Source organism: Microcebus murinus, chromosome 14, assembly GCF_040939455.1.
Source record: "Microcebus murinus isolate Inina chromosome 14, M.murinus_Inina_mat1.0, whole genome shotgun sequence".
In the NCBI taxonomy this organism is placed as follows: domain Eukaryota; kingdom Metazoa; phylum Chordata; class Mammalia; order Primates; family Cheirogaleidae; genus Microcebus; species Microcebus murinus.
The window spans coordinates 4,117,110-4,130,620 of record NC_134117.1 but is presented as its reverse complement, the minus strand read 5'-3'; the positions used below and the strand labels follow the sequence as shown (position 1 = coordinate 4,130,620).

General features: G+C 53.3%; 1 protein-coding gene across 1 annotated transcript; it reads right to left on the bottom strand.

Moving 5' to 3' along the window:
• Positions 1–225: 225 nt before the first annotated feature.
• CLRN3 (clarin 3) lies at positions 226–12,645 on the bottom strand. The gene is made up of 3 exons (XM_012781391.2): positions 12,270–12,645; positions 4,397–4,576; positions 226–779 (listed from the first exon to the last, which is right to left on the bottom strand). Exons 1-3 carry the CDS (start codon positions 12,496–12,498, stop codon positions 508–510), a joined length of 681 nt encoding a protein of 226 aa, XP_012636845.1. The 5' UTR covers positions 12,499–12,645; the 3' UTR covers positions 226–507.
• Positions 12,646–13,511: the final 866 nt, after the last annotated feature.

The window sequence follows — 13,511 nt, the reverse complement described above, 5'->3', positions numbered from 1 at the left end:
TTCACCTGCCACTGGGCGTGAGTCATGTCGGCCACTGGGGGTCCCCAGGGCCAAGCCGTTTACTCCAAAGTCCCTTGTCCTGCCTGCAGCACCCGGTCCTGCTGGAAGGACAAGCTCCGATCTGTCCGTACCTGGGAGTCTCCACTCACAGAGTGGAATAAAGATGCACGTCCCTCCTGACGAGAAGGAGATCACAGGTGCTACAGTGCTCCCACGACATGAAGGAAAGATGCAAACACAAACCTTTATTATGTCAGAGGCAAGACCAGGCCAGGAGGGTCCAACTCACTCAGAATCCTTCTACTGCTACAGAGACTGACCTCTTTCCCCACTTGCTTTCCCCAAGCTCGTGGGAAACACTCTCTTCAGGGGCACAGAATCTATGAAGAGCATAAAGTCATGAAACACAAAAGCTGTCACAAGTGAGGGTCACTTCACCACGCCGACTGTCCGGGTAAGCTGACCGGTGACCGAACAGGCATGTCGCCGAGCGGCGAGAGGCGGAACTCAGAACAGAATTCCGTCCCTCGGGGCCACCTCCATGGGCTTCCTGTGCTCCTGCTTCCGCTGGTACCTGGCCCTCTGGTAGAAAATGACGATGACCACGGTGACGATGTTTAGGAGAAGGACGAGCAGTATGAGCCAGAAGGAGTGTCCGTAACGGTGGGTCATCCCTTGACTGGTGACCGTGGGGTACAGGGCGTGGAGCAGCACCTCCGAGAGCTGGCTGGACTGCGTGTTCCCCACGAACAGCATCATGGCCACGAAAACCAACAGTGCTGGAAAGACAATCAAGTTTCGTGAGTGACGCGGTGACACACCTTTCAACGTCACGCAGTTTCTTTATGGAACACACTCTCTTACGGGCATTCGTGGAATATCCACACCGGCGTCTACGCTATTTTAAGCATTAGCAAGAGCGTGAAAGAAATGTTAAGGCGCAGACCAGATTTCTAGGCACGAAATGCTGAAGATTGTGCAGGGCTGTGTGTGAACGAGAGCAAACCCTCCAGCTCAAATCCCTGCAGAAGTACCTGCTGCGTGATTGGCCTACTAAACAGCCCGGCCTCTGGGGAAGGGTGTGCAGCAGGTGTGCTGGGTGACGGAGTGAGAGATAGGAGAGTCCGCAGGCATGTCCGGGGAGGTCTGGGTGGATGGGCAAGACTGAGGGAGGCTGAGGGAGGACTCAGCATCGCAGGTGGAAGGAGCAGCTTCCACAGAGACCCAGGCGGGCAGTGAGCGGGCAGCGTCCGGGACTGTAAGAGGTAGCTCGGCTGCCTGGGCAAGGTCCCCGGTGTCCCCCGCACTGGAGGTGGAGCTGGGTCAGCCCTGGAGAGCCACAGATGCCAGCTCTGGAGCTTGAGGTTCATTCCATACGATGCCATGGGGCACAGCGTTTAACCGGGAAAAATCTCCCTACTAAACTTATTTCAGAAGAGAATTTATTTTTTTTTTAATCCTCTGTTTTTCATTCTTCACCGTGCCCTCCAGTAGAGAACATTCTCTAGTTCTCTAAATGTTTGCAGACTTTGGAGAGCCACTTGGTCCAGTTAGAAGAATGTAGCTCTGGAGTCACAGAGAGAGCAGGGTGTGCCGCGTGGCTTCTCGGGGCCTCTGTCCTCACCCCCCAAAGGGGCTGGGCTGGGGCCGAAAGCAGATTCCCGGGTGCTTGGGGCTGGGAGTGGGCTGGGAGGGGTGATGGCCAAGGGCATGGGGTTTCTCTCTGAGATGATGAAAAAGGATTCTGAAATTCACACGTCTGGGGACATACTAATAACCGCTGACTTGTAGGCTTTCATGGGTCATAGATGGCATGTGAATCATGCAAAGCTCCACCAGACTCGAGAGGGGGCAGCTGAGCCGTCTCGCCCAGCGGGTCTGACCGTGCGTGGGTGGCCGTCAGGGGAGCCCCCAGTCGGAGGTCCTTCAGGACTCCTCATCCCCTGACTCGTACCCACGACCCGATGGGCGTTTTGGCATCACGTGTGTCCTGCCGTACCCCACACCCAGGGAAGCCGTCCAAACGGTCCTTCAAAAGGCCCTAATTAGAGGGGTTTCGTGTGAGGAGAATGTTAACAGTCCTTGATGACAGACCTTCGTCCTCACCGTCATGGTTTTATTTCTTAATAATTTGCACATACAAAAGCCCCGGCCCTCCGACGCTCTCTGGGTGCCTCACGGCCTTAATTATCCTTCATTTTCCTCTTGTGAAGTTTCTTATAAAAGCTTAATCATAAAGGGGCAGGATGAATACAGGACTAAATGCTTTTTCCAAAGTGGGCTGCCCAGAGCTTTGATTCCAGGCGGGAGGGGCCGACACACAGCCAGGAAATGCTAACTCGAGTCCCTTTCAGGGACGAGATGCCCAGAGCCCCTAACTGCACGGTTTTTCCAGATTTCAGGGATGGGGGGTTACCGGGGACAGGAGGAAGCCCTGGGATAGATGAGGAGCTCCCAGAAGGCTTGGGGGGCACTGGGCTCTGTCCCCGCCTGCGACCATCAGGCTGTGTGACCTGCTGCCTCACTGTCTGCTCTCTGGCTCCTGGGCTGAGGCACAAACGTATTTAGAACACACACACCATCTGCAACGCGCCCTCTGGTTCCAGCCTCCTCTCAGTCCATGGTTTACCCGCTGCTGCCAGGGTCCGTCACACCAGTGTGGCGCAGGTGGTGGGCTGCGCTCGGCCGGCACAAGACCCTGGGAGGTGACGCTGCTGTTTTTTTCCTCAAAGCACAATATCAGAAACAGGCTGGGAAACCCACTTCCTTCCCCACCCAGCGCTTGCCAGCCCAGAGCGTTTGTTCATGGGGGGCCCCGTGGGGTTTGCAGCTCTCCCCTCTGGCCCCAGGACTCCCAGGAGTCGCCTGCCCTGCCCCCACCTGCCCTGCCGCTCCAATGGCCCAAGGCAAGGGTGCACCGCGGTCTACGGCATCTCTGTACACAAGCCCTTGTACGGGCTGGGACTCCTGTTAGCAGTTTTCACTAAGTTCCCGCCGTGCTCAGAGCTCCTGCAAAGATCAGGGTCCCCAAAGGGCGACTCAGGGCAAAGGCTGGCTTGTCACAGCATGGGGACCAAGAGGCCCTGAGGGGCATTTTGAGAGGCCAAAGCTGCAAAAAAGCCTCCCCCAGGCCCGTGTCAGAACAGGACAACCTCTCCGATTGTTTTTCTGCCCACCTCCTAGCCTCTTCCTGTGTGTTAGAACTTGTCCCTGAGCCAGGGGAGGAATGTGGCAGGAATTCTCTCCTTGTCAAATAATTCTTTGTTGCTAGAAGTAGGCAGGGCTGGGGGGAGGCTGTCTGGCCCCTGTGTTTCATGTTTCCTACATACACAGGCATTGGGCACCTGCCATGTGCAGAGCCAGCCCACACCCAGCTGCTCGGAAGAGGTGGGAGGCCACGGCCCGTGGAACACGGTGGCCGGCTCTGGCCTGCAGGCTGTGGACACGGCTATGTCAGGCCTCTGGGTTCCACCAGCCCCACATCTGGCCCTCTGCTCTGGTACCGGGGCTGGCCTTTCTCCTAGGCATGCAGTCCTGCCCCACTCACCCCCGGGGCTGAGCCAGCCCCAGCCCCAGCTCCAAGGTGGGCAGAGTCCTTGGCAGAGAGAGGGACACAGCAGGAGAAACCTGGCTGCCCGCAGGGCCAAGCCCTTGAAGGCGGCCTGGGAGGGCAGAGGAGCCCCACTGGCCCTGCCTCTGGGCAGATGTGGTGGCTGCAGGGCCCTGGCCAAGCCCAGCGAGAGCCTAGAACACAGCGAGTCAAAGCTGGATCCACTTCCCATCTGGGCTCCACCCGCAGCCCAGCACCCTGCCCACGAGACGTGCGAAGTAACCAAGCAGCGCCCTAGGCTCACAGGCAGCTCCCAAGAACGGTGTCGGCCCCAGATTCTCTTCAATGACATTATTTGTGGTTCTGTGGCACTACCATGCAGACGTGTCCTGTTCGGAGCCCAAGATGGTTCTTGTAACATGGAAGCAAAAAGCAAAGTGTGTGCACGGGTGTATGTGTGTACAGGTGTGTGCAGGTGTGTGCACCTGTGTGCTTCCACATACAACATGGAGCCTAGTTTGGAATTAAGCACAAAGCAGGAGCCTAGTGGATTTTCTGTTGACTTTTTGTGCGTTTTGTTGGGTTCCTTACATTAGATTCTCAAAAGCAAAGGCTGGCTTATGTGATAAGCCATTGAGTTTAAAACAGAATTCTGTTTCCAGAGATGCTTAATAAATGCTATAAATTGACCAAAAAAAAAGCCCCAGACCCCAGCGTCAGAGCCAGGTTCTCACAGTTTCCACGTGTGAAGGTGGCTGTAGGCGCTCGCAGGTGGGAGGAGGGGCAGAGAGAGGGAGACTGGCAGGTGCGCTTCTCCGTGGAGCCTGAGGCTTCCGGGCTACTCACCGCAGAGCCCGTTCCAGGTGTATACCCCCACGGGGCCCAGGCACGTCTGGTAGGGGTTGCTGACGCTGTTGTAGAAGGTGAGCCCGGAACTCAGCAGCGCGGCGAACAGGCTGAGGACCAGGAACAGGACAGCCACCAAGTGCAGAGTTTTGGGGGAAGAATTATTCAGTAGCCCTAAAACTAAAACAAAGTCTGGTGAGTGCGAGTGCCAGCTCTAGCCTGGCCCACCTCCCCTCTCAGGTCCTAGAGTTAGTGGTTGTCACGTGTCAGTTAGAGATGTCACCACCTCTGAGTCAGGCAGGAGCAAGGCCGGCATCCCCGCTGCGGGCCCGTCACTCAATCTGTGGTCGGATGAGTATGACCACAGTGCTTCACATAACTCCATATTCATCCCAGTTGTAAAGTCTCCCAGGGGAGAGTGCGCCCTTCCTGATGCCCGCGGCGGGGCTGGACTGGACACCGTTCCGTCACAGCTGGTGTCCCTTTTGCCCTGAGTGAGCGCTGACTCGGCCTCCACGTGGAGATCCTTGCAAGGTGGGTCGCCCTGAAAACCTGGGCACAGTGAGGAGCCATAAGCCATAAGCCCCGTGGCTTCCGGGGTAACCGTGAGCTGGGGGTGGCCCTCGGTAGAGAGAGCCGGGAGAGAAAGGGCCCACAACGTGCAGGCGGGTGAGGGCGAAGGCTGGCGTGGAGACAGGAGCCTGACCTCCGGGAGCAAACCGCGGTGTCAGCTCTGCTTCCAGGGGCCGCGTCCCTGGACCCAACGCAGGGGGCTGGAGGCTGGAGGCGCTGGTAAGTTCTTCCCAATTCTAAGTGCATCTTATAAAGTTTGCATATTTCTTAAGGGCAGAGGAGCCCCAGACATGAAACCACACGTATGTGAAATGAAACAGAGGTGCCCTGGCTGTCAGGCCTCAGTTCCTGTTTTTGCCGTTCTCGGGCTTCTGCCCACCGCCAGGCCCCCACGCCCGCTCCCTGGTTGACAGCACAGGGGCCAGCCCCCGCGGGGCTGCACTTAGCCGGGAGCCGAGGGCCGCAGGGCGGGTCAGGCCCCAGGAGGCGGCCAGCACGTTAAACCCTGTGTACAGAGATGTTCCACGAGGTCACAGGATGTGAGGGGACAGTGAGTGGGAGAAAGATTTCAGAGTTCGTCGTAACACAACAGCAAATCGTGGGAATGGCGAGGCATAAAACCATAGTGGGCTGGGGAAGAACGAGAGAAAGGCTCTTTCTTTACGATCCTGTTTCTCAGGTCCCCAGGGAAGGGGCCAGGGAGACGCTCAGGTGCCTGCCCGGAGCGGCTTTAAGAACAGAAGGCAGGCCGGGCGGTGGCTCACGCCTGTAATCCCAGCACTCTGAGAGTGCTAGAGGCGGGTGGATTGCTCGAGGTCATGAGTTCGAAACCAGCCTGAGCAAGAGCGAGACCCCGTCTCTACTATAAATAGAAAGAAATTAGTTGGCCAACTAATATATATAGAAAAAATTAGCCGGGCATGGTGGCACATGCCTGTAGTCCCAGCTATTCGGGAGGCTGAGGCAAGAGGATTGCTTGAGCCCAGGAGTTTGAGGTTGCTGTGAGCTAGGCTGATGCCACAGCACTGGCTCTAGCCTGGGCAACAAAGCAAGACTCTGTCTTAAAAAAAAAAAGAACAGAAGGCAGAGAAGCTGGGGGGTCTTGTCCCCGGGTTGGGGCGGAGCTGCCTCTGCATTCCTCTGGCGTCCCTCCCCCACTCCAGGCTTCCCTCTGGAAACACAGTGTCTCCAAGCACAGGGCGTGGGGGCCAGGACACCCCAGGGTGCTGTGAGCACCCACGGGAGGGGCCGCCAAGTCCCTTCCTCCGCACAGCCAGCTCTTTCAAGTGGCCTTTCCTTCCCCGAGTCCCTGTCATTGTTTAAACAGTTCCCATTGTACCGAGCCCCAGTCTGCATCTCTACAGACTGTACCCAGGGCTTTCATTCCCGCTTTGGGACCACGCAAAATCCACTTGTTCCTCTCCTGCCTGGCAGCCTTTCCGAGTGCGTGAGGGGGGATATGGCGTGACCAGCGGCCCACGTCTCCGGAGTGTTCCTCGCCGGGAGGGATTCCAAAGCCCCTGCCGGCCCCGCACCCCTGCTCGCACTTTATCTAGACTTTATGTCTCAAAGCACGCAGGCCGGGTGGACACAGGACTCCCAGTGAGATGTGACAGTCCCCTTGGAAAGGGGTATGTCCTCACTCCATTTTTGCACATCTTAACTCTATTTGTTCATCTTGGTTTATTCTAATCAGCAGCGCTGCATGGAGGGGGAGAGTTTCCTCCCACTGGACGGAGAGTCCGCAGGAAGGAGACGTGGCCGGCAGGTCCGCAGCCGGGCACCTGAGACACGTCTGCAGGCGCTGGTGGCACAGAGGCCTGACGGTGGGGACCCAAGTCCGGAGAGAGCAGCGTGCTGGGTGGCACAGGCCTCCTGCAGAGCCCAGAGCAGCAGCCGTGACAAGCAATGCAGGGGCCGGGGCAGAGAGGGGCAGCGGGAAACTGCAGGAAAGACAGGGCTAAGGGAGAGAAGAGGGCAGGAGAGGGAAATGTGGACATCGCCTCGCGTCCTTCACCGTGGCCACAGGTCCCTTAAACACCGAGCAGACCGAGGGAGAAACGATCAGTTCTTCGGCAATGACCTCGCCAGCCTGGCTGGGGGACACCTGCTCCTCAAGCAGGACTGCGGGCTGGGAGCAAAGTTCAGCTCGCACAGGTACAGCGGCTGCTTGTACTCAGTGGTGACGGGACAGTTTTGCGATTTCTGTTAATGACCCATAGAACGTGGGTAAACTCCCAGCACAGCCCTGTTGTTATGAGTCCCGGTAAGAGCCCTAATAGGCGTGGGTCGTACCAGCCGCCGCCTGCTGCCCGGGCGGGGAGGGGCAGAAGTAGGGGCCCTCTGGGTGAGTGGGGTGGGGGCCACCTGGGCTGGGACTGTCCCTGCCTCTCTCCCTGCTCGCTGTGGGGAGGCAGGGGTCGGGAGGCTCGCGTTGCTATAATTTAGCGCACACCTGTCTGGAGACTCGTGGAATGTGACACCAGTGGGGAGTGGGAAGAAACGAGGAGGGCAAGGAGGGCACACCTGTCCAGAGGCACAGGTCAGAGGAGGCTGCAGGCGTTTCCCCGCTCAGTCACCTCGAGGAGGGGCCACTTTGCACTCCATGGAGCACGAAAGGGGAAACTCCTGGATCTCAACAGGAGTTTGCTGGGGACTAGATGGACTCTCTCCTTAGCGAAGTTTGGTAACCAGTAAGAAATACTTTGGTTACGTAACTAGGAAATGGAAACTTCAGTGTGAGAAAAAAAAGTCCTGTGTCCAAGGCACCCAAAGTGGCTTGGAGGATTTCTCTGCATTGCACACTTATTAAAAGCTATAAATGGATACTCATTTGCAAATGGCTAACGTTCCACTTTTTCAGAGTAAATTAGAAAGCGGCGATTGAGTTTAGCTTGTTTTTGACTTTCGGTGAGATCTCATAGATGTCGTTTTCCCGAAGGGAGTCAGTTTGGAGTCTGTTGACTCATACTTTTCTGTGTGTTAAGGTGACAATTTATCTTAATTTTAACTGCTCTGCATTTTAAAATTATTTTTCAGCTTTCTGAATTCCCTGCCACATGGGTATGACAGCTGTATCTCCCCTCCAGCTCCTGGCTCGGAACTCAGACAATGAAAGCTGAAAATTCGGTGAAAGTTAGCGAGAATGAAATAACAATAAACCCCATAGCATCTGACAGCTGCTCTCTGCCTACAAAATTAGCAAATACATTCCGTTCTTTCTCTTCCTTTAGGGGGCAGGCATCTGAATCAGGAAAGCCGCCTCGCAATTGGAACTAATTGCCCGGATTCCGGCAGCCTCAGGAAAGAGCCAAGAACAACGTGTGGCCACAGAGACCAGCGCCTGGCCAACAGCGTCCGCAGCTGGGAGGCAGAAATGAGCTGCCGGGTGGTGGATAATGTACAAAAATGAGAGTCATCCGGACGCCCGGGCTCCCCACTGGCCATCTGCCCTTTGAGTTCTGGGTTTCTGTGTCCTCGGACATTGAGGGAGAGCTGGTGGCTTTGTGGGTGGGAGGAGACAGCCTCCACTCCCTCCTCAAGCACCTCGTCACCAGGGCGCCTGAGCAGGTGCAGCTCCTGAATTCGTGGCCCGCAGAGCGCCACCGGAGGAGCTCATCGCGTCACTCCGTCCTCCGGCCTGGTGTCCCCGGCCTCTTGGAAAGCTGCCAGGGTGCTCTTGGGGAGAAGAGTGGCCTGGGCCTAGCGGGGCACCTCTTTTGCTCTCTCTACTTTCCACCTCCAGTGTGGTCACATCTCTGGGGGCGAATGATGCATCATCCTCCCCACAAAACAATCCTTCTGTGGATGGGGTGGGAGCTCTTTATGGATTCTGGAGAAATAAACTCCGCTTGTTCTTCTCTTTGCAATTAATTCGTTTCTGCAGCAGATTTATTTTCCTAATTATTTTTAGCTTGGGCTGATGGTGCCATGTTGAGTTCCCTGAGAACACATGGGAGTCGGAGAAAAGAGACCGGCGGGCAGGGGAAGCCAGATGGAGGAGAAACTCCCGCTTGTTGCAGCGGGTCGTGGCGCAGAAGCAGCCCTCCGAGGCCAGCCGGGTCCTAGGCTTGCTCTCAGCCTGCCGAGGTGCATATTTGCCAGAGCAAATATTTGTGTCCAGAGCTTTCTTCGCTAAGCTAGTTTAACTTCAAGCAGGCCACATCCAGGGGGCTTAAAAACAATACCCAATGCAGCGATGCATATTGGCCAGTGTAGCGCCCGGCCTTCGCAGAAGCTGGCGGTTGTCAACCCTGAATTAGAATCCCCCGGGAAGATTTTTAAAAACAAACAAGTCAGGGCCTCACCCCCTGAGACGTTTGTGCGACTGGTCCAGGGGGTCAAGCGCCGGGATACTCCACCAGCATCCCAGACGATTGTACCGTCAGCTGCATGCAATGCAATTGCCACGGGAACAGAAATATCTCTCATAAAAACCTTTTCTGCCAACATGATTCTACAAAAATACATGTTCTGGTCAGCGCGTAAGCTGAGTAATTCTTGAAATGACGTTCGCAGGAACTCCACGTCCTCACAAGTGATTCATCTGCCATGATTGCCGGTGTAGGAAACCTTGCACACTGTGCCCTTGGACCTTGGCTGCATTCTCAAAACACCAAGTCACAGCAATGACTTCCGTGCGAGGGTCCTGCTTATGCGGCGCCCAAGACCCGACACCGGGGAGGAGGTGGACTGTCACGAGGGTGATCTTGCGTCCTCCCACCAACTCGCTCCTCAGGGTCCCGTCCTCCACGGAGGCTTTGCGAGCGTGCGTCCCCACCCCACCCTGGCGCTCGTGGGGGCTTGCGCACGCCGTTGCCCCGGATTTAACTGATGAAGGTCTTTCTCTCACACGGGGCGGTGAGCCTGTCACGGCTGGGAACAGGTGCGATTCCTTTCAGTCTCCAAGCCCCTCACTCACACAGCAGCCATTCCAGAAAGTTTTTTTTGAACGGAATTCAGATATCCGGAACTCTGGGGGCAGCAAAGACGATCTGCTCATGGCTGGACATGCAGGACCTGTCACTTTTCATCTGCACATTGGGCAAGCTAGGGCATACACCATCAGCCTGAGCCGCGGAGCAAGCTAGTTACACGCTGGAGAGCCTCCTGCCTGGGTCTGGCCGATCATCTTCCCCACCGCTGACCTGCGGATGGCTGGATCAATCCGGCACTTTGAAATCCGCCATCACCACTTCATTCTGATCTTTCATTTCAAAATCCACAGTCGAATTTGGCACAATGCGATAGATCCTATGCAGAGATATCGCAGGGCTTTGCAGTATTTATTACGCTTGGAGGATTTTCAGTGTGACCTCGTCTTAGCCAAGAAGCTGGCATGGTTAACTTCTCCATGGGAGCAGTCAATCCACCGCCACTGGGCAAGAAAGCGGCACTTACACAGATTGTATTGTACTGCCAAAGATTGGTTTCTAATTTGAAATAAGCCCCGTGCGGTGGTGAGAAGCCAGTGGGAGAGCATCCGTGTCTGGCTGTAAACACCGCAGCTCTGCGCTCAGGGGAAGCGTCTGTGGGGTTAGCAGCTGAGCACCACCAGATAGACGTTCGTGACTCTCCCTGTCTAAGAGAACGGTTTGCAAGCCTTTCAAGTTCAACGATTACTAAAGTCAAGGGCAATAAAGACCCCCTAGGCTCTGAGAAGCCCCCGGACGCCAAGCGGAGCAATAACATAGCACCTTTGCTAACTGGGCGGTGGTTCACCTTTTTCAGCGCCAGGAGGTCGGGCAGGGGCTTGCAGGAGGTTAGAACGTGGCTCCCAGCAACAAAGAGCACAAACCGAGAGCCGGGCCGAGGCAAGGCAAGTGTTGCCCCTCCCTGTGCCCCGTGGCGGCCGTGCCCCCTCGGCCCTGGCCCCCTGCGGGGTCTCCCTGACTACTCCGCCTCTGCTCCCCTGACACCGCCATACTCCATGGCGCGCAGGGCTTCAAAGCCGGGCCCTGACCCGCGCCGGCCTCCTCGGGGCCTCCGCGGGATGCAGACAGCCAGGGCTGCCTTTGAAGCCACTTATGTCAAATTGGAATCAATTGGTTCCAACCAGACACTACATGAAAACCAAAAAACGTGTAGGTTTTGTCTGTTCTTTTCGTTTTTTTAGATGTGTCTGGGGTTTCAGAAACTAGTGCACTTTTTGGTTTTGAAAATGCTAACTGAAAGTATGACCCAGTCTTTGAAAGTCACAGTTTCTAGTTGCTGTAAAACAAATGTCCCTCATCTTCTCGGGAAGCTGAGGCTGATGGCAGAGGAGTGTCACCGAAAGGCTGCTGGAATGTCAGGGGAGACGTTGCTTTCACTAACACTCAAGAGACAAATTTATAACTCGGGAACGTAACCAGGCTGCTCTGGATGTGAGGAAATAATTTCTTTAACAAAGCCGTAAGCAAACTAGAGCTAGAACCTAGAGCTTGTGTCTAAGGCCCAAACTCCCACCTTATGCATCACACAAGGACTGGATATTACATTTGTACAGGTAGAAAATGATGTATATTTGTAAGTCAAAAGGTAAAGACTACAATATATCTAATGATGCCTGTATAATACCTGTATACAACACTGTTCAAAACAAAGTCCATTTAATGTGTTGCATAATTTACAATGTTGTTTTAAATTTAGAAAACATAATGGTAGATACCAAGCCTCAAAATTCAAAGAAGTAGCTAAATCAACTTATCATTCTCAATGAAGTTTTCATTTCCCATCCAATTGAGAGGAGGGGATTACTATACAAGGAATCAGGAAAAAAGTTTAGGAATAAGTAATAAAATAATAAAATATACAATTAATAGAATTGCTGGAAATTTAATATAATTTTCAACTACAATTTTGGATATTTTCGAGGCAAGAATGCAAATTCAAATCGGACCATGTTTTCCATTTTATTGTTTTCCCCGAATAGACACCACTTATGAAATTCTGGACAGAGGTTGTTGCTGCAACTAAAAAGCCACAGTCTATACAGTTAAAAATGCCTTACTGTCTGTTCAATACCATATTGCTGCTACATGTCTTTACTCTATTATTTACTTGTCAATAAACTTGGAAGGTACCCTTTAAACACAGCAGAGCTAGAATGATTTAGACTGCTGTACTAACAGCCAGCCAGGGCCGAGAAAGCTGAAATAATGACACAGAGAGTTTGCAGAGTCATGAGTTAGGTTCCTGCCCTCAGCCTAACTCAAAGCTCACAAGTAAATTATTTTTGAATGGTTATTTGGCCCAAATACAGAATGATGCGAATCTTAATTAAATCTCACTACACCAATTAAAATAGTTGATCACTTACCTGCAAAATATTTGTCAGCTTCTTGAAGTCCGTGACTGGATTCCTGAGTGCTCTTGCCCTGGAAGAGTCCGTAGGTGAGGGAGATGGTGCCGTTCGAGGCAGAGTCTCTGAAGGCAATTGTGCTGGTGACCCATGCTTGTGTGCCAAGAACAGAGCAAATCACCACGAAAGACCCCAAGCTTGTGAAAAAGCTTGACAGGAACATCAATGTTTTCTTTGTGGTTGGCATTTTCTCAGGAAAATAAGTTCCCCAGGGCAAAAGCACAAAGATCTTATAATATTTGGGGGCCTTATCATTTGGAGTCTAGTATTTAGACATGGAGCCTAACGCTTCGTTGTCAAATATGACACCTCACTCTTCCTAAGGAAACGTTATGCTCATGAACACTGAACTATGAACACGGTCATAAAGTTTTACAGCGGCTGAACTTTGGTCCAGAGTGAGGGGTTGCTATGGTTACAGCCAACCGGCAAGAACAAGGGGTAGGCATGGTTTTCCCAAGGACTTCCTCAATCGCACGATTAATTTATAATCCTCTGTCACGTGCCATGGAAGCAAGCTTAGCCTACCATGTCAGGACAGGACCAGCATTCCGAAATAAGAAGGGGGTGGAGGATTTGTACCCCACAATGTTGCTGATTCTAGCAGTCCACAACACAAAGCCCCAACTCCTTCAAGAATAGCTTTACTGGTTAGTGATTTGACCCTCACGATTGGTCCCAAGGGGCCCCTAAGGAGGGGGAGCCTTTGTCAAAGATACCATGGAGGGGAAGGGAAAAGTGTACACCTCCTTACTTTTAACACCTCCTCATTACTAAACATGTTCTCTTTTAAATCGATCATATTTGGATAATATTTAAATTATAACTTGAGAAGTTTCATCTTTTTCAATTTTAAGTACTCCGATGAAAGTGGTTTTGACCATCTTGCTTTTGGTCTTTATGCCTCCATCGTCTCTGTCGAGTGGTTCGTTGTTAATAAATGGTCATTTCCGGTCCATTTCCTCAGAAAAACTCCCCCACTTGGCTAACAGATCATTTCTCGAGCCAATAAACAGACATCCACAACATGTTTTGCATTCCCTTTCTTTCTTATAATTCTTTGGTTATAAAGTAATATTGCATATGCATATTGGCATCCTGCACTTCTCTTGGCTAGCACCTAACTTATTTGTGGAGTTAGCCAGTTGTATTTCCTGTTAGAGGAACTCGATGCTGTGCTCCCAGAGGTGGACAGCTAGA

What these genes read in the sequence shown, in the direction of transcription:
- CLRN3 (XM_012781391.2), bottom strand. Translation starts at nt 12,498, where the DNA reads ATGCCAACCACAAAGAAAACATTGATGTTCCTGTCAAGCTTTTTCACA. An exon ending in AGCTGACAAATATTTTGCAG is followed by an intron (nt 4,577 to 12,269) that starts GTAAGTGATCAA and finishes ACTTTGTTTTAG; the next exon opens with TTTTAGGGCTACTGAATAAT. An exon ending in CACCTGGAACGGGCTCTGCG is followed by an intron (nt 780 to 4,396) that starts GTGAGTAGCCCG and finishes TTGTCTTTCCAG; the next exon opens with CACTGTTGGTTTTCGTGGCC.